The sequence below is a fragment of the Micromesistius poutassou genome (genome assembly GCF_964030765.1).
Source record: "Micromesistius poutassou genome assembly, chromosome: 19".
Lineage (NCBI taxonomy): Eukaryota > Metazoa > Chordata > Actinopteri > Gadiformes > Gadidae > Micromesistius > Micromesistius poutassou.
The window spans coordinates 2,653,256-2,673,273 of NC_140289.1; the positions used below are offsets into that span (position 1 = coordinate 2,653,256).

The 20,018-nt window shown below is 45.8% G+C and overlaps 2 protein-coding genes across 2 annotated transcripts; one reads left to right on the forward strand and one right to left on the reverse strand.

The window, feature by feature from the left end:
- Positions 1–3,641: 3,641 nt before the first annotated feature.
- napbb (N-ethylmaleimide-sensitive factor attachment protein, beta b) lies at positions 3,642–10,725 on the forward strand. The gene is made up of 11 exons (XM_084483622.1): positions 3,642–3,800; positions 5,141–5,220; positions 5,531–5,647; positions 6,283–6,329; positions 6,884–6,961; positions 7,084–7,139; positions 7,592–7,676; positions 8,154–8,258; positions 8,612–8,680; positions 8,813–8,863; positions 9,482–10,725. The coding sequence occupies exons 1-11, from the start codon at positions 3,700–3,702 to the stop codon at positions 9,581–9,583; spliced, it is 891 nt and encodes a 296-aa protein (XP_084339748.1). The 5' UTR covers positions 3,642–3,699; the 3' UTR covers positions 9,584–10,725.
- Positions 10,726–10,853: 128 nt separating this feature from the next.
- On the reverse strand, positions 10,854–17,101 carry gzf1 (GDNF-inducible zinc finger protein 1). Its single transcript, XM_084483621.1, has 8 exons — positions 16,987–17,101; positions 15,468–16,528; positions 14,754–14,937; positions 13,866–14,035; positions 13,244–13,338; positions 12,677–12,844; positions 12,170–12,327; positions 10,854–11,828 (listed from the first exon to the last, which is right to left on the reverse strand). The coding sequence occupies exons 2-8, from the start codon at positions 16,514–16,516 to the stop codon at positions 11,088–11,090; spliced, it is 2,565 nt and encodes an 854-aa protein (XP_084339747.1). The 5' UTR covers positions 16,517–16,528; positions 16,987–17,101; the 3' UTR covers positions 10,854–11,087.
- Positions 17,102–20,018: the final 2,917 nt, after the last annotated feature.

A 20,018-nucleotide genomic window follows, 5' to 3' on the forward strand; every position in this document is an offset into this window, starting at 1 on the left:
GACACCATCTTTGCGGTTAGGCCACAGTGATGGCAGGGATGCAAACAGCGCGCTTTTCGGCGGCTGCCGCTTTTTTCACGGCTGTTTGGGTGACTGTGTAGATCCGATGAGTTTTTTTTTTTTTTTTTTTTTTTTTTTTGGGGGGGGGGGGGGGTATGGGAGGGTCTGATTATAATTTCATCAACAGTAATTCTGTATTGCATCAACGGTAGATGCAATACAGAACAATAGGGACCTTGCAGGTTCTGCTCGGTCCCAATTACTGTTGATGAAATTATAATCAGACCCTCAGACGCGGCGCCAAACTCCAGGGTCAGACTATGTGAAAATCGAGATACAAGTGCGCGCGCCCTGCCGAAACAACTGGCTTCGCGTGCGCAGCGTTCTGATTTACTGTTTTCTCATAGACTATCTATGCATTTACTTATTTGGTAGATGATCTACCAATCACGGGGGGGGGGGGGGGGGGGGGGGTATTATCGATAATAGAAAATGCGGATCATTTTCTTTCTCGTGTGTCTCGTTTTTCGCCCGTGCCTAAAACCGCCACTGCTTATAATGCTAAAGCCCAGTTCAGACCAAAGATTCGCGACGCAACTGCTTGCAACTGCTTGCAACTCGCGACTCCTTGCGACGAGACGGGCTGAGACGTTCTAAAAACGGGGCAGTTCACACTGCTGCACCGGGCGGCGATTATTTATATTTTGGTTGAGAGTAGGCTAGAGTTGCTGTGTTTCGCCATTCTCCACTACTTCTGCATTGTAGTAGGCCTAATTCGCTGGAGCTTAGTTTGTTTAGATCCCGCTAGTTGGATACATTGCATTCTTTCGTAGTGGCGACTTCTCTACTGCAAGGGAAGCTCGGCTTCACCTAAAATTTCGAAAATTAAATGGTCAGATATATACTGTTGTGTTAACATTTCATTGATTAAAAATGCGTTAGAACACGTCCATCTCGAAGACGAGTCCGTTCAGAATCAGCTGCTTATCGCAGGTCGACTGACTCGATTTCCTTCTCATACACTTTGTTTAATTTGCGTGTGTTTAGACAGATGGGCGCGCACACACACGCGCACCAAGCATCACCCGCATTCATTCATTCTATTAAATACTCACTCGCGGTAAAACTGTTTTTCCCACGATCAAATACTCATCAATCCTAAAAGTAATGGGCTTGTACACGATGTCTGGGTCAAGAACATATGTGTTTGCTGTACGGTGTTTGCAGATGCATTGATTTAAAAGTACAACTTACCGCTGTATCAGCTGTTCTTTCCCAAATAACTTATAACCAATAATAACCAATAACCATTAATAACCAATCATTTACCCTAAAACTAGATTTTGTTTTGGAAGCCTGGAATATACTTTGCTCGAATGTATTATTGTTATTATTATTATTTTAACGGATGGCATAGCCTACTATACTTTCATGTTCATTCGTATTCATGTTCATTCATGCAGGGAAAAAATGTTTCCACAATCCACACGCTATTTCTATAGTTTCACACGTATGAATTATCTTTGACATCATAATATTTAACATGCAAGTGTAGTGGTGCCTGTTTTCTGCGGGGGAAATCAGCTTTGCACCGGGTGCAAACTAGCAATGACACATGCGTCGGTGTAGAAAGTCAATTGCGCCGGGCGCAAGATAGGGCCCTTCTTCTGTTCGGCGCACATGGCTAATTTGCATACGCGCAGGACTGTCGGAATGGGAACATGTCGGACTGGCAGCATTACGGGGGCGCGATTACGGGCTGGCGGAGTTACATTTAAAAATCGCGTTCAAGTAAAAATAAATAAGAAAAGCGGAATCAATTTGTGGCGCTCGTTGTTCAATATTGGCCTATGTGTGGGAAACACTGGAGTGGGCTTATCTTATCAACAGGCGGCACTGCTTTTTTAAGGATAGGCCTACTAAAATCATTTAATACATTTTAATTGAGTCAAATAGATTGCTGAAGGTGGCGCAGGGCACATTGAGGAAAGGGGGCTGAGTGAACTACTTTGCTCTCCGTTATGATACAGAAAGTCTAGGGTGATCAGACGTCCCGGTTTCAGACGTCTGGTCGCGTTATGCTACAGTATGGCTAAAATATTCAACTCTTCATTTGCAGAATGAGAAAATTTGATGAGAGTGCGGCACTTGCTGTGCAACAAGTGGATAAAGGATGTAAAACCAGTTGGAAGTGGCCTTGGCTAAAAGTTGAAACTGCAATTGAGATCAAGGCAGTCAACGCAATTTCAAACTATCAAGACTTTTTTTTTAAAAAATTGAAAAAAATGGATGTGCTAAATGCACTCTCTGCGTTAAAGAGATAAATTATGGTTCCAGAGGGCTGCATGCCCTGTTGGAACACTGCCAGAGCACAATACACACACAGAGAGTGGCCTCCATCGTATCTACCCAAAGTGTGGCCCAGCTCCTCTGTAAGGACAATCCTTTACCAGCTACCAGCCAGAATCAGGCCTCAGCAGCCGAAAAGATCAGGGAAAGTGTAGTACTCCCGATTCCAATGTGCAATCGGATTGCCAATGGAGAGGTGAGTGTGTGTGTTGAAGACTAGTTAAACAAAATTAACGTTTTGTGGATTTTCATTTTAAGAATTTCAGTTTGCACTTTGTCTGTGTATAGGGTGGGCCGGGGATGGCAGAGGTTGGTGGAAATGTCATTATTTGATATTTACTGCGGGGGCGCGGGCTTCGAAAATCTCTCTCTTTTTTGACCATAGGTCTGTTTGCATCCCTGTCTCTTACTTTCACAATACATCTTTAGTTTACTTTAGTTCTACATTACTGGTTTAATATAGTTCTTTAGTGGGTTTGTCCATCATTGTTATCATTTACATTACAGGGATTAAAATTAAATGTAGCATAACTCCTTACAGCTCCATTCAATTAAGCTTTAATATGAACAGGAGTTGTGTTAAATTTAATTAACTTCATTATATTTTATATATTTGTCGAATCAATTCATGGACACAGGCCAAGTATGAATGTATGATGACTTTTGGTTCACACTCCGATATCTATATCATAGTATGGTAAATAGTTCCATGATAAATCTTATTTGATATCATGGAACTATTTACTATACTATGATGATATAGATATCGGAGTGTAGATGAATGTTGTTAAAAAAAAAGACGATTTCAATGTACTGGAATTCATATCATGAAATAAATTAGAAAAAAATCATAAATTAAATACACTATCTCGCTGGCGGACTACCATCACATCATACTTGTGTTTTGGCGCCCTCTGCTGGCTCAACACGCAACATGCATGTCAGATTATAGTGTTTACCAATCTATACCATAGCATGTAAAATATATAAAAGACGTTTGGTGTCTTAACTACCAACCACAATGTGCAAAATAAGAGTAAAATTTGTAAACGGACTGTAAAAAACAAAAATCCAGCGATCTGCGAATACGAAATCAAATTACGTAACATGGCTTTTAAAAATGGTTGTTAATATGTCCGGGAGTTGTAGTCCAAACGAGTGTCCACTTAAAGCGTTCGTCGCGGGGCGAAACTCATATCCCAGAAGTCTTTGCGGCTGGCCAAAGCTACTAGCAGGTGCACGCCTACGCTAGATAAAACCATCAAGTGTAATCCTCGCTAACGATAGCTGAGTCCTAGGCGGCTGTTTTCTGTGTCTACCTTATCAACAGTTCGAGCTCAACGCGCGGAGATGGACAACTCGGGGAAGGAAAAGGAAGCCATTCAGCTGATGGCTGATGCTGACAAAAAAGTCAAGTCATCAGGCTCTTTCTTAGGAGGGATGTTTGGAGGGTAAGGATAAGGACCACTGCACCAAAGACTCACCAGCTAGCCAGCTAGCACACAGTCAAACCATTGTGAATGAGGACCGTAGCATATGTATACATTTTACATGCATTGTATCCAGATGTTACGTGGTAATACATATTGCAAATGTTGTTAAACGGTATACGTATCTGTCACAATCGATCCACAATCCACACACCTAGGTCTGAATGTAAACAAGCCAGTCGGCAATCGCATCACCTATCAAACCATGCAATTGCCTCATTCTAATTCGGGCATATTTAATCAGTGTTGCTTTCATATTACATTTCATTTCGTTTAGCTTTGTCTATATAGTTGATTTGTTTCTTCTTTTATACAATGTATATGATGAGGCCCACATATATGTTGGTTCGTTTTAGTACTGCTGCAGATGAATGTAGCCTGCTCGTGTGGTGGCATGGTTGACTGTAATTGATTTTGTTGTAATGAATAATCAGCCCTGATGGGTTGGACTCGTACGGTCGGTCTGCTCTCCTGAGACCATCCAGCTGTTCAGGTCTGCGTGTGGTCTCGCTGAGAGAAGTCACGAGACCAGAATGGTGTCACGAGGCCAGGGGCTGGACACATTTTGTATTCAACATCAAAATATATGATTTTGGTTAGATGATTGAGGAATCAAGAGTATGTTTTAAAAATCTTTAATCAAACGCTCAATGCTTACGGATGCTCAGATTCAAGAGATGAAGTGTGTGTTGTTGTTTTTTTCTAATCTTTATTTTCTTTGTCCGTGGGGATCGGTCCTACATGACCTGAGATGTTGTCTCATAGAATTAAAGGCAGGGCTGAGTGTAGCCCGGCGATGATGTCATTCGCTTGTGATTGGCTGGTTCCGAGAGTCATCACTGGAGGGTCTCCCAGAGGTCTGCTCAATGTCAGACAGAGGGAGAGAATTATGTGATTCATCTAACCTATTTTAAACTAGTCTGGCCAATGCCAGTTTGTGTGGATTCATAACCTGGTGCAGTGAAATACCCCACCGATGGATCAGAATAATGAAATTATAATTATTATTTAGCAATTCAGCAGGTGTTTTTTTTCTAAAGCAGCTCTCAATTCAGATATATTTACTGATTAAGCAGTTGGGCTTCTTGCTCATGGGATGCTTACAGGTTAGGCTGCGGTTGCTGGGTTATCGAGCTCACAGCCTTTCGGCCCTGAGTCAAACACCCTTTACCACTACCCCCCCCCCGCATCCACCCATGTGTCATTGCTGTATGTCTGTTGATAAACCAACAACCACTACCCCTAAAGCAGACATGCAGACGTGTGCTGGTCTGTGTTGACCGTGTTTTCTCTTTGTCCAGCGGACCCCACAAGGTGGAGGAGGCCTGTGAGATGTACTGCAGAGCCGCCAACATGTTCAAGATGGCCAAGAACTGGAGCGGTGAGACGCATAGCCCCCCCCCCCCCCCCCCCCCCCCCCCACGCACGACACTCTCCTCTTTTTTTTTTTTCCATCCACCCCTGGCCTGTTGAGATAGCTCTTGGCATTGTACGCTGTGTGCCACCGCTGCACGACTTGGCACTATTGGAGGAGGAGGAGGAGGAGGAGGCAGCGGCGTGGGGGGTTATATTTGCATATGAATGCACTTTGTTGTCGACCCGGGCGCGTGCCCGTCTGGTATCGACGCGTGGCGCTAATTAATTGTGTGACGCCGTTTCTTCTTCTTCTCCTTCCTCCGTCCCGTCTGCAGCCGCGGGAGGGGCCTTCTGCAAGGCCGCGCGCATCCACAGCCAGCTGCAGAACAAGCATGACTGTGCCACCAGCTTCATCGACGCCGGGAACGCCTACAAGAAGATCGACCCAAACGGTGAGGCGGTGACACGCGATCACAGGAGACACACGCGCGCGTAAAGTCTGAGGTTGTCTGAGGAAAAAAAGAAAACAAATTGGTGTTGTCTTCATTAAAATCTTTAGACAAAGCCCTAAACTATGAACCAGTAGACAAGGCTCGATTTGGAACGCTACCCAGTAGCCACTAGATTAATGACCCTGCTTGTGTATGAGAGAATGAACGAGGGTCTATGGAAACCATAGATCCACTAAACCCCACAGGACTCAAGGGCTTAGGAGAGCATTGTGCTGCATGGCCCCCTAGTTTGTCAAGTGCTTTCATCAGAAGGGAGTCAGATGAGGTCATTGCTGGCTGAGCAAACTACCTCTGGGTTCATAAAATGTTCCATTAGAAAGGAATACAAAAAAAATAAAAAAGGCTTTATGTTTGCATTTTTCTCTGTACATAGTGTACAATGTGTACTCTCAAAGTCAAATAATATTGTGTAAGATGTTGTACCATCCTCACTCTTCAACCAAATTAACACCCAGTGCAGATTGAGTCATGATAATCAGTTTAACACCTCATACTAAAATATACTTAATTTATTTATATATATATATATATGCTGTCTAACTATTCCTTCCTCTTTTTTCTAATGCTACCGATAGAGGCAATCAAGTGTTTAAATGCAGCCATCGATATTTACACTGACATGGTAAGATGCTCGTAGATGGATACTGCCCTAGCCATGAGTTAACTTCTCTCTTTATATTGGGTGTATCTGTGGGCAGCCGTATTACCAGATTTATTGGGAAGTACCGGCACGAGTAAAAATGAGTACCAGACATGATTTTCTTCAAACAGAAGTATATTGCAAGATTGAAGATGCAAAAATAAATCTAAATGAGCTATAGTATCAGATACCAATTACTAATTTTATCCCGAACGAAATTGTTTTTTACTATTGTAGATACTTGATGGTAGACTTTGTCGGGAAAAAAAAAATATATATATATATTAAGCTATTTTTAAAGGCCTTGTGTATATACAGACTGCATAATGATTCATGCACTATAACTATACTGTGATTACTCACCACCAAGTGTGGTGAAATGTAGGATTTTCCGACCTTAAATCAAAAAGGAGCCTAAAATTTAACGACAGGCTGGGGGACAGAATTGCTGTTGTCTTATCGTGTCTCTCTGCCAAATACCTTCCACTGGGCGGGGCCAGTGACTAACCTCTCCTCTTGTCCATCACACACTGCAGGGAAGATTCACCATCGCAGCCAAACATCACATAAGCATCGCAGAGATCTACGAGGCAGAGTTGGTGGACATAGAAAAGGTTAGACAAGAGTTTATCAAGGACTTGAAATGATTCATGAACGAATGAATGAAGGATTCATTGGGTTCATTTGCTGTCTTTTAAAAATATTTCTTTAATACATTTAGTCTTTGTTCCAATAGGCAATTGCACATTATGAACAAGCAGCAGATTATTACAAAGGAGAGGAGTCAAACAGGTGAGAGTTTTTTTTGCTACTACTCAAATTCTAAGACATTTGTTTGTTATATTATAATGTGCAAGTGTTGCCAATTGTGTTTGGGACCGGCTAATTTAAATTCCACACAATAGTTGGCTCCAAACTGAACATGAAAAGCTGTGACTGAACGATAACTCTGAATATGAAGCAAGAATAAGCTCACCGCTAGCTATGAATGCAACCTGAATACCAATGATTGTAAATTTGCTTCGCTGTGGCAACGTGCACTGAGACAGGAATTCTCCCTTGTGTTTTTTGCATTATCATCTTAAAGATTCAGAGTGTAGAATTGAGTGGCATCTAGATCTAGTGGCCGCTAGATGCCACTTAATCCTACACACTGCATTTTTACTAGGTAAATCTGACATGGTCATGCAAAGAAATGTTGGTACCCACAACCTCATCTTTTATGTATAATTCTATTGTTGTAGCTCGGCCAACAAGTGTCTGCTAAAGGTGGGCGCCTACAGTGCTCAGTTGGAGCAGTATGCCAAGGCCATTGAGATCTATGAGCAGGTACACACACACACACACACACACACACACACACACACACACACACACACACACACACACACACACACACACACACACACACACACACACACACACACACACACACACACACACACACACACACAGTCTTATAAATGTATTTCAAATGTCCCATTGTGGGGTAGAGCCTTATTCTGAGGGGTATGGTATTTCGGAGCCTTTCAGCATTACTCAGGATGAATCAAAACAGGCTGTTGCATACTAAAGCTCATGCACAACCGTTTGGTTTACCTCCGTCTTTCAAATTGAGCAGCTGCAAAAAGGAATGTTAAGCTGCAGGGGAATGAAATGGACCACAAAACATGCTCCGAATTGCTAATTGATAGACATGGAAGCAAAATGAAACGAACTGCGTTGGAGCTTTGACATGAAACGGCTTTATGGTTGGCGAAGCTGTTGATCGTCTACACGCTTTCGTCCTCCTCGAATCCCACCCAGGTCGGCTCGAACACCATGGACAACCCCCTGCTCAAGTACAGCGCCAAGGAGTACTTCTTCAAAGCCTCCCTGTGTCACTTCATCGTGGACGAGCTCAACGCCAAGGTGAGGCCCTTTTTGTACCGCGCCCGGCCCGAACCATCGTTCCAATGAGTGTCATTTACATTACATTTACATTTAGGGCATTTTGCTGACGCTTTTGTCCAAAGCGATTTACAACCATTACATGCACACATTCACACACCGACGACGGTGTCAACCATGCAAGGCGACGGCCAGCTCGTCAGGAGCAGTCGGAAGGTGAGGCGTCTTGCTCAGGGACACCTCGACACTCAGCGAGGAGGAGCCGGGGATCGGACTAGCAACCTTTCGGTTACAAGTCAACCCGCTCTACCTCCCGAGCTACCGCCGCTACGGAGTCCAAAATGTAATGCCTCGTCTCGCCTCTGGGCTCGCAGATCGCCGTGGAGAAGTACGAGGAGATGTTCCCGGCCTTCTCAGACTCCAGAGAGTGCAAGCTGCTGAAGGTGGGTGGGGAAGAGGGGCGTAAAGCGGGATGGGATGGGGTGGGGGAACGATTTGCTGAAGTGTGTGATAGAAGTCTTTACTCCCCCTCCAGGGTAGTGGGTACCATGACTGATCTAATGTGTGTTTGACAGAAACTGCTGGAGGCACACGAGGAGCAGAACAGCGAGGCGTTCACTGAGGCGGTGAGTCACCTGGGACCTGTTTTCAGGTCTCTCTCTGCGTGTCGTATTCAGAGCAGAGCTGATGAATCGATCTGCCGTCTACCCCCAAGTAACCCTCCCGGAAAACTGTCATGTTCAACGCCTGCAAATCTGAACTCCACTTGATGGGCCAATCTGTTGAAAATCAATCCTGGTTGAATACATCCTAACTATAGTACCGATATATCTGGCCATGAGTATTACTAATAATAGCGGGGGTTCTCAAAACCTCTTCATCACTAGGCCGGTTTCTGAATTTTTTCAGTAATGGAGTATATCTCCACAACGGTAAGTGCTATCATATTTAAATGGGTACCCAACGGAAAATGACACCTGTGAGATTGTTGTGCGAGTGAAATAATTACTGTGGACTCTAACTTGGTTAGAGTGAATGCAGCATAAGTGCGAGACATAATTGCCGCCTGAATTCCGCATATACCCATTTCCTCTGAAACCCTCTTAGCTACTACACATTGATTGTAAACACCAGGTTTAGTTGCAAAATGGTGCCAAGACGAGGCATATTCTCATCAATGGTCATTCTCATTTGGTTTGTCTTTTACTGCTCTCTCAAAGCCCGTCATGTTGTCCATGTTCCAGGTGAAGGAGTTTGACTCCATCTCCCGCCTGGACCAGTGGCACACCACCCTGCTGCTGCGCATCAAGAAGACCATCCAGGGGGACGAGGGAGACCTCAAATAGGAGAGGGAAAGGGGGAGACAGTGAGCGAGAGAGAGAGGAGGGATAGAGAGAGAATATTGAAACTGGGTGGAAAAATGCAGCATGGAAGAATCGTCCATCAAGGCATGCTATCCACCCTTAGCCCATTCCCCTGGTCGCCTCCCACTACATCATTCCTTCTTCTACAGCACTTATTCTTCACACAGACACTTCTCAAATGTCACCCAGGTTAACCCCCATACAAACGATTTCCCACATGCTGCTGACATCCATCAGGCATTACTGAAGCGTCGTATTCTCATGTTGATATTTAAAAGCTGTGCTTCTCATTATTCAGGGTGTGATTCCTCCGTACCACCCACGCCTCCTAGCCCGGTCTGTTTTTTTAGAGCAGAGGCTGCATTCCCCCCTTTAACAGCCCCTTGAGGACCCAGGGGTTATCTACGCTGGGGGCAAACGTAACGGCTCAGAGTGATTGGGATGTTGGTGTTGGGAGAGGGCATTGCACAAAGTATAGTTCTATATTTAATTTGGTTTGTATTTTTTTTTCTTCTCTGGTATTTTAGATGGAAACAATCTTGTCTTTTATTTATACTATGTGTTGCATAAGATTGTTCTAAATCTATTTCTATCCGTGCGTTGTTGGGTATTTACAGATTGTAGTGAATTGGTAAAGGGAAATCAAGTCTCAAGTCATTCCTTTCATGCTCGTATAGATTTTACTTCCATATCATTCACACATGGGACGACTCGTTAAGTGCAATGATAATTACATATAGACTTTTAAATGTATCAGATGGACGCTTTTGTTTTATATACCGTATATATATCCTGCTTATTTCAACTTTTAATTTTAATTTTTTAAATGCATTGTGGAATTGTAAAGACGACAAGAGTCCGACTTGGGGTGGGATAGAAATGACTTCATGGTTATGATCGTGGTGACCCTTGAATATCAGGACAGACCTTTAGAAAAACACTTCCAACGTGAGTATCATTAGAGACTTGTGCCGTTTCCTTTATCTTGTGTCGTAGAGTAAGCGAAGGCCCATTAGTGTCATGCACCTTCGACGCGAACCATGTGTTTATAGCATGTCATTGTGTATCGGTGTAGTTTAGCCACATGTTAGCCATGTGCTTCATCTCTCTGTCTCCGCCACACCAAAGTTTTTCTAAGCGGTCCACAGCCCTGCGTATCAAGCTTCTTCCAGGAAAACCGCCGCATACTGTTTTGATTTCATCTGTATGCTTGTGAGAGATTATCGTAATAAAAGATTATTAAACACACCGCTAAGGTTTTTGTTTTTTATTAAATTAAATGACCGTGATTGCTTATTTAATGTCGCACCGAAGTTGATTAGATAAATCCGAGACTTAACATGTAAAGGTACAGCTGAAAATAAATTGAGTTGAAATTGAATTGAATTTTTATACAGAGACGTGTGATTAATTAATATTCTTAAGTTGCCAAAAATGATTAAAAGAAAACCCAGAAGCAATGTCCCATCGCTTGAGTCGGTCCGTTCTAAACATCTTGTGCTACCGAGGAGTCCTTGTGTTCATTGACGCTCGCGTCTTCCGTGTTTGGCGGTTTGTCGCACGGTGCGGCCTCCGCAAACTGATCCTCACAGGGAACCATGGCCTGAACGCCCGGCTCCGCGGGGGGGCCGTCCCCCTCGGGACCGACCTCCGGCGCCAGGAGGGTCTGGGAGACGGCGGCTTCCAGGACGCACGCGGTCCGCAGTGCGACGCGACCCTCGGACAGCTCGGTCAGCGCCATGGCGGGTTCGGCCATCGACGCGTCGGTGGCGGTGACCACGGTGGACACGGGTGTGATGGCGTGCGCCATGGAGAAGGGCACCTGGATGGTGGCGCCGTCCAGGGAGATGACGCTGGTCCCCGTGGCGTCCGTGGTGACGATGGGCTGGAGCTGCGTGCCCGGGGGCATCTCCGTGTGGATGACCGTGATCCCCCCCATGGCGCTGTGGCTGACCAGGGCGATGGTGCCGTGGGAGGCCCAGTCGGCCGGCAGCGTGACGGGCTGGCCCGGCACCATGATGGCCTCGGCTGGGGCCAGGGTCTGGCCCTGGGCCTTGGCTTCTTCTGAACCGGCGGCCTCACTGCCTGCGCCGGCGGCCTCCGCTTTGGCCTGGTTCTTCCTTGCCCCGGAGTTCTCCCCCTTGGAGGAATGTCGGGGCTTCTTGCTCTCCACGTTGCCCTGCAGCACCACCAGGTAGTTCTTCCAGGGGGCGTCTGTGTCGTGGGTCTGAGGGTAACATGAAAAGGAATGTGTGTAATAATGAGTGAGTGAAATAAGTCATATTTCACTCATCTCTTGTAAATCATCTCATCTCTCGGAATGTAAAAATGACTGATTGGCTTAGAATATAGCCAGTGTGGCACAGTGAATCAGCAGTGTTAGGAGAGTAGAGTTAGGTTAGATATCACAATTTGGCAAAATAAGCCTTGGGTGTCAATTGTTGTTAACCTTGATCGCGGATCAATCCAGTAGCACTGGCTCTATTCGGGCCGCCTTTACATACCATCCCTTCGTCCCGCGACAGACCCCTTAGCAAGGAGCAGGGTTCAATAGGTTCGTGAGCTCACCATGGTGTGCCTGCGGACGGTGGACTTGTCGGTGAAGGTGCGGTTGCAGAGGCCGCACATGTAGGGCTTCTCCCCCGTGTGGATGCGCTGGTGCCTCTGGAGCGCGTTGAGCTGGGTGAACTGCTTGGTGCAGTCCTTGCAGCTGTAGGGCCGCTCGCCTGCCGGGGGGGGGGGGGGAAACGGGGACAGGATGAGGAAGGCTTGTGTGCATTTCGGAGCTCGTAATGCGTCGGATAAAATCGATGTTCCACACTATTTTTCGGTTTTTGGCAATGAACTACGGATAAGATGGAGGACCATTGTTGAATGTCAATGTGATGTCCAGGGACACCTACAGTGCATTTAAGATACTAGGAGTAAGGCAGTATCGGCTTATAGGTTATCGGTCATTTTTAATTCCCTAAAATCTGAATCGGACCCTAAACTCCAGCTACATTTGGCTCATCAATGCTGGATCGGGCCTGCAGTTTATTCTAGAGACTTCTAGACAGACAGACAGACACACACCTGTGTGGATCTTGAGGTGCTGGTGCAGGGAGTTCCTCTGGGCGAAGCCGCGGTCACACTCCTGACACTTGTAGGGCCGGGAGCCCGTGTGGATGTTGGAGTGGTGCCTCAGGTACTCCTTGGACGCAAAGCTCTTCCCACACGCCTCGCACATGAAGGGCTTCTCTCCTGCGGAGGGAAGAGGAAGACGATGGCTTCCTCACACAAAAAGATATGCACCCACGCAGAAAATGACGGGATTCATTCGGGAATGAGATGACAACACCGTCTCGAAGAGGAAAGAGGATTACCATTGCTGCACCAATCCCCTATTGTGCAGCTCAGGTTGGGTACATTGGCAATGAAAAGTGTGTTGCTTAGGTATTGAAATACTATGCTGAAATTCAATGCAATACAATTGCTATTATATATATTATAACTCCAAAGACATTTTAGGATTTAAATGACAAAAAAAGTCCAATGTTTGTTCCAATGTTGTTCATAACCCCCCACCAAATAAACCCTAAGGTTGGTCTACATGAGGCACAGCCCCAGGACACATCTGTATTGGGGTATATGAATCCTCACCCGTGTGGGACCTCTTGTGGTAGGACAGCATGTGCTTCTGGGTGAACCTGGCTTCACACAGGTCGCAGGCGAACGGCTTCTCTCCTGTGTGGGTCCTAGTGGTCGGGGGGCAAGGGAAGGAATCACTTTTCCGAGGTCATTGCATCCGCACGGGTAGCCGGGAACGATCCATTAGGTTAACTGTTTCGGAACGCCATCGTGAGGTGATGTCCCCTGCTACAGACCTTGTATAAAGGTGGTGATATTATGCCACCAGGTGTGAGCGTGATTAGCCATTAGAAAATCTGCCTTTTCCTAACCCTAGTGACATCACCTGTGGGAGTGTCCACCCAGTCTACCCAGTGGACTTGGTGGACAGGCTATCCATCCTACCTCTAGGTGCCACTAAAACACAAAATGCAGATATTCATACATCAGATATCTAACAGCTTGTAATGGCTGATCACACTCACACCTGGTGGCATAATATCACCCCCTTTAATAAAAGGTTCTATATTATGCAAATAAAGATGTATACAGCAGTGGATAGGGAAAAAAAAAATATATATAATAATAATATATATAATAATACTCTATTCCACCATACTCAATCCACCCCCGGGGTGAGTGCCGGGCCGCGTACCTCTGGTGCATCTTGAGGGCGGAGCTCTGGCTGAACTTGGAGGAGCACTCGGTGCACTGGAAGGGCTTGGCCCCCGTGTGGGTCCGCTCGTGCAGCGACAGCGCCGTCTTGGAGCTCAGCGTCTTGCCGCACTCTGGACATATGTGCCGCTGCCCCCGTCCCTCGTGAACCTGCCCAAAACAGTCAGGGAAAATTATATATATATAGAAGATCTATATCTATATAGATCTATAGAGGCTGTTGGATATAGATCATTGGATATAGATCTATATCTTTAGAAATCTATAAACATCTATATAGATTTATATATATATACGTGTCATTATATAGATGTAAATGAATGCATGGGACACGGTTTCTCCAAAGCCTTTTACGATACACCCTTTTCACGTAGGCATTGATTTAGGACAGGTGCCGCTCACAACACTAATTGCCCCTTTTTTACATGATTCCAACCACAGGTGCAGCTGATTTCATTAATTATGCGTCAGTTTGATTATAGTTGTGGCAGGGCAACGGCACAGACATGACTCATCGAGTAAATGGACATTGACCGTGGTGGTGCGGTGACAGACAGACAGTATATAAAACATATATAAAACAGACCTCATCTTGAATTGACAGGAAGAGGAAGTTACTTGTACGACGGATAGATAAGCAACATTTGCTACTGTCCACTGGGTAGGCTGATACACTTGTCTATCTATCGAGCATATATATGGGCGGGCTCACACTCCCACTTGTGATGTCACTAAAACACAGGAAAAGGCAGATTTTTCAAACGGCTTGTAATGGCTAATCACACTCACTGGTGGCACAACACCACATCATATAAATAAAGGGAGCAGCTGCCCTTAAAGGGACAGTGCCGGCGGACGGAGACGTCACCTGCCGCTGGTGCCGGATGACGTCCTTCTTGCGCTTGAAGGTCTTGGCGCAGACCTGGCAGGAGAAGAGCCTCTCGTCGCTGTGCACGTGCTGCTGGTGGATCTTCAGGTTGCCGCGGTTGGCGAAGGTCTGCTGGCAGGTCTCACAGCGGTACGTCACCTCCGCCTTCACCCCGTGGTAAGTGCTGGGGGAGATGGGGAATAATGCATACAAAAAGGTTTACGTATTTCTTTATATATATATACATATATAAATAAATAATGTACACACTTCTTCATGTTGAACGTCCTTGTACTTAAAAATAGTACTTGGAATTGTGTAGCATCTTATCCTTGTCATCGTTGTTGTATACGGGGAATGGGTTACACTAGCAATTGTTAGTGCTTCGTCACTTGTTTCTATGAACATCCTTACTGTACCGACAAAGATATTGTTGCTTCTCGTTCTTCTGACAAATGTACTCATTGTAAGTCGCTTTGGATAAAAGCGTCTGCTAAATGTCCTGAATGTAAATAACATTTATATACAGATGTTTTTGTTACTATAGAAAATATGATGTCTGATAATTAGTCTTATTTAAACATCGGATATCATATTTGTGACAGAATGTGAAGCCCTTATTTTAAATGTAGGCAGCTGGAGCAATATTGAGAGACGTTAACGTGAGCTCATCCTGAGGGCACCGCCGTGGTCCACCAGAACCGGCGAACGCACCTGATGTGCTTCACGTAGCTCCGGGCGTAGTGGAACGTCCTCTGGCAGCTGCCACACTGGAAGTGGGCCTTGGAGGTCCTCTTGGCCCTCTTCTCTGCTCCCCCTTCCTCATCGTCCTCCTCGGAGAGGTACAGGGTGCAGCCCGGGTCAGTGTCTAACGAACACAACTCCTCCCCCCCTTCCTCCCCCCCCTCGTTCTCCTCGTCGCTGACGACGACCGGCACGAAGGGCTCCGCGTCCTTGGGTTTGGCCTTCTTCCTGTCCTTGGCGGCTGGGCTGTCTAGCGGAGCGACGGCCTCTTGGACGGCCCGGTTCTCCTCGGTCTCCGAGGGGCTGTCCAGGTCGGTCGTCTCTGGGTCCTCGTCAGTCATATCCCGGTGTTTTAACAGATCCAAGGGGATCTTCCGACCCGCCAGCCTGATGCTGACCCGCCGGACCCCCTCCTCGTCGGGCGCCACGACCTCCACTTCCTTTAGGGAGTCTTTCGCCTTCGCCGGCTTCTTTTTAGGCTGCTGCGGGCCCACGCCCACGTCTCTCTTGACGCTCTTCAGCTGCAGTTTTCTCTTTAAGGCCTGTCTGGGCTGTTTTATAGCGCTGGTGTCGGGGGATTTCTGCTCTGCGGCGTCTACGCCAGCTGATGCTTCCGACGATGGCGAGCGTACGCCCGCGATCATGGCCTTGCCGCAGACCTCAGAGAGGTCCTTGCAGTCCAACAGGACGGCGGCCGCCTGGACGTCGCCCAGTTTGTCTCTGGCCACCTCCACTTTGCCCGTGTAGACAAACTCCAGGAACTTGGAGAAGTTGGCCGTGCGTATGTTGGAGAGGAACAGTTTGTCGGGCACGGCGTCCTGGGAGAGCAACAGCCTCTTGAAGTAGCCGCTGTAGGCAGCAAGCATCACTTGGTGCGCCTGGAACTCCTCCATCTCCCCTTGGTGGTCGACCTGAACCGTGATGTCGACCAGCTGCCCGCCCAGCCTCAGCTGGTGCAGGGAGGAGAGGATGTTGTCATGGTGACCCTTGGAGGCCAACTGGACTACACTGTCGCCCATGTTGAATGGGTGCTGCGGGGGAAAACACAGAGCATGAAGGGTTATTTATCTGAGTGTTAATTTACGTGATGGGCTTTTAATTTTTATTTCCCCCCGCTTGCAAATACTAACAGGGGCATAAACATGGCTTAAGGGGTTCAAATCTTTAACTCGATAATCAATAAATGCGCTTTTAATATCGGCCTATATTAAGTGAGCACCTCTTCTATTTGGAAAAAAAAAACCACCCTGGATTATGTCTTCTATATTATCTACTCACATCACACCATACATTTGCAAGGGCACATACACAGCAGCTACAACGTTAGTTAATTTTGTTATATGCGACGCAAGCTATGTGCTAATGATAGCCTTCATTACAGCACACGCAGGGGAGAGGCTCTTTTTGTTTACAAATGGTCCACCAAAACGTACGCAAAAGGGACCCGCGTATCGCAGCAAGTGATAGATTGTGGGAGAAGTTGTCTTACCGTAAGCTCGGTAAAATGGCAGCCCTTCACAATTTGCTGTCCACAATTCGCCCGAGCTAGCACGCAGTCGCGGACGGTATTTCCTGGAGAAATCTCTCCCAAAGACGACAGTGGTAAAAAAAGAAAAGAAAAAAAAGAATATCAGGACTGATCTGGAGTCAGATTTCCCAAACCGGATGTGTGACCTCACATCCGCCTTTGATAAAACCTGACTTGAGATCAGATTTGTTTCGTCGACCGTCGTTCTAATGAGGCCGATTTGAAGGATAAGAAGCGTTCCCGAGTCAGTCCTTCGAATAAGAGCTACAGCGCACAAACATATAGACGTGTTTATGCATATACATGTACAAAATACAAATACGTAATTGAAGTATGTTGTCGATTAATCAATACTGAATAATATAGGTGTTCCGTACAATACAACACGGAACACAGAATAGCCTACCACGCATTCGGGATGCGCTACTATGAGATGTCCACAAGGGGGCCACATTGCACCATGGCGCCCGTGAGGGAGACGGCATCGTTGGAGACGGAGACAGTAGTGTCAGTGAATGCAAACCTAAAACAACAACAAGGATTGTGTGTTCTAAAGAGGTCACATGCCCCAGCAACCATTTTTCACTTGTATTGCTTTCATTGAATTAAGTTTGTCGCAATATATATATATATTTATTTATTATTTTTTTTATTTAATTATTATTATTTATTTTTTTTCATGTTCCAGGTCTTACAGTTTTTGTTTTATTTGCCTTGTTTTGTCTTTATGGCTTTTCTGGGCTTGTCGTGCACTATCAAAACCAATCAGACAGCAGATCCATCCAATTAAGAAGTCACATAGCCTAGTACGCTATTTCTTGTTTTAGGCTGCACTATTTAGCATCAAGGCACACATCATTGACACCATTTTAGGTTGGCACAGTTTATTTCAGCGATGTTGTACGGGAAATCACTCGAGGCTATTCTCTGCAGTGCTATTTTGGAAACTGTAATTTTTGGTGTGTGTTTTTTCTATCACTATACCTTCCATTTGTCTCAATTAATTCTGCAAGCTCGCAGTCTATTTTGCCCTGGTGAGTCATCCAGCTCTGCGGTCGAGAGACTGTAGTTCAGTTCTGACCTGGAACGCTGTGTCCGCCCATATCCTACTCTATTACATTACACCAGAACACACATGCGCGTGCACACACACACACGCATACGCACACGCGCACACACGCACGCATGCACACAGAAACTTCAATCAACCTTATTTTGTTAAGTGCAACAGATCACCTAGCAGAAACCCACAAAGACTCATATAGACCATGTTAAAGCAGAGCATGCACAATCACCAACACCCACACACACGTGCACACACAAACACACGCCCCGTTGTGGAAATCGTGCTCCCGCAAAGTATATTAAATTGCTATTTTCATTCTCTGATTATATTAATCCTCCTCAACCTGTTTCTCCTTATACACTCCACAGTGTTGATACAGGCATGTTCTATAATGACATTAACTCACAGGGAATTATAATATTTGCCAATCAATCTGGTTTAATGTTAGGGAGCTGCTCGACAGGGGGCTAGTGAATTTAATCTCAGGCAACACGTAAAGGTACTAGCTTCGTCGATTGTATTGTAATGTGGAAATTAATGAGACCTGTCTTATAAATTAGTTCGCCTTTAGCGGCCTATGAACGTCATGTCGAGGTTCAAATTAAAGAGGGGAAAAAAGCTATTAATTCATACAAGAGATGCAGAATTGAGTTCCAAGAGAGGCCTTTGAATACAAGATGATGATAAAGGTCGGAGCATTGACTTTCTTAATATATTTGGAAAATGTAACGTATAATATTCAATATAGACAAAGGTAATGGAGAGTGCATGTCCCAAAATACTTTGTTTTTTCTCAAGCACAAAGTACAAAACCAAAAGTTCAAACATGGTTCAAAGTTACTAATGTAGTGACTGTAGTGACAGTCATTTCAGAAATTTCTCCGCACTGCTTTTTGAACACTTTCATAAAAGGTAGATAAACCACAAAATCACTTTTTTTCATTTGAAAGTGTTTTCAATTGGTTCTCACAAAGTGTCACTGAAGGTTTCCGTTAAACGGGGGGGGAAATTATCAGTTAAATACTAGAAATCGGCTACATCGACCAAAAAACACTTTTCCAGAGTGGTCGTTTTCTATTGGCTTGCGGAGTGAAGTTGATGTGCGGTGAGACAGCACTGACAAGGCCCCTCCCACTTCTGGAACCCAATGTGTCCGTTTCTTTCTAAAAAAAAACCGACTGTCACGACTGCTCAGATTGTATGTTTTTCTTGTAGGCGGTAGATCTCCCACTTAAAGAGATGGGGGGGGGGGGGGGGGAGTTGACTTACCCTTTAAAGACCAAGAATAAATCACAATGTCTCAGTGTTGGTGAGCAAAGGCACCATGCCACCGAGGGGGTCGCGGGGTCAGCTCTGAACGGGGGGGGGGGGGGCACGTTGCCACGGCATTCTTCTCTCACCTAACTGCGAGGCGGCGCAGCCCAGGGAGACAAACAGGCCAGGCAATGAGATTCATCACAGAGCTGCTTGTCTCTCCGGGGGAGGAAAGGAGGATGTGGCTGTGGTGGTCACTGTGTGTGTGTGTGTGTGTGTGTGTGTGTGTGTGTGTGTGTGTGTGTGTGTGTGTGTGTGTGTGTGTGTGTGTGTGTGTGTGTGTGTGTGCAGGGATGTGGCGAGCTACAGAAAAGTAAACATTCTTGCTCTTCATCGGGGTCATGAGTTTCTGCAAGGGGGGGGTTGTGTGTTTGTGTGTGTGTGTGTGTGTGTGTTGAGTGGGGGGAGGGGGGGGCCAAGACTCCTCCACACCGACCGAAAGTAGCAGCGAACGCTGACGTACCGTGCCGCACAGCACACAAACACAATGACAACATGTTCACCGAGAGAGCGAGTGCACAAAAAGAGCGAGGCGGGGGTGGAACCCAAACAGCGTTTAACCCCGAGGAGAGATGGACCCATGGCATGTGATGCTTTGAGGATGTGCAGCGCA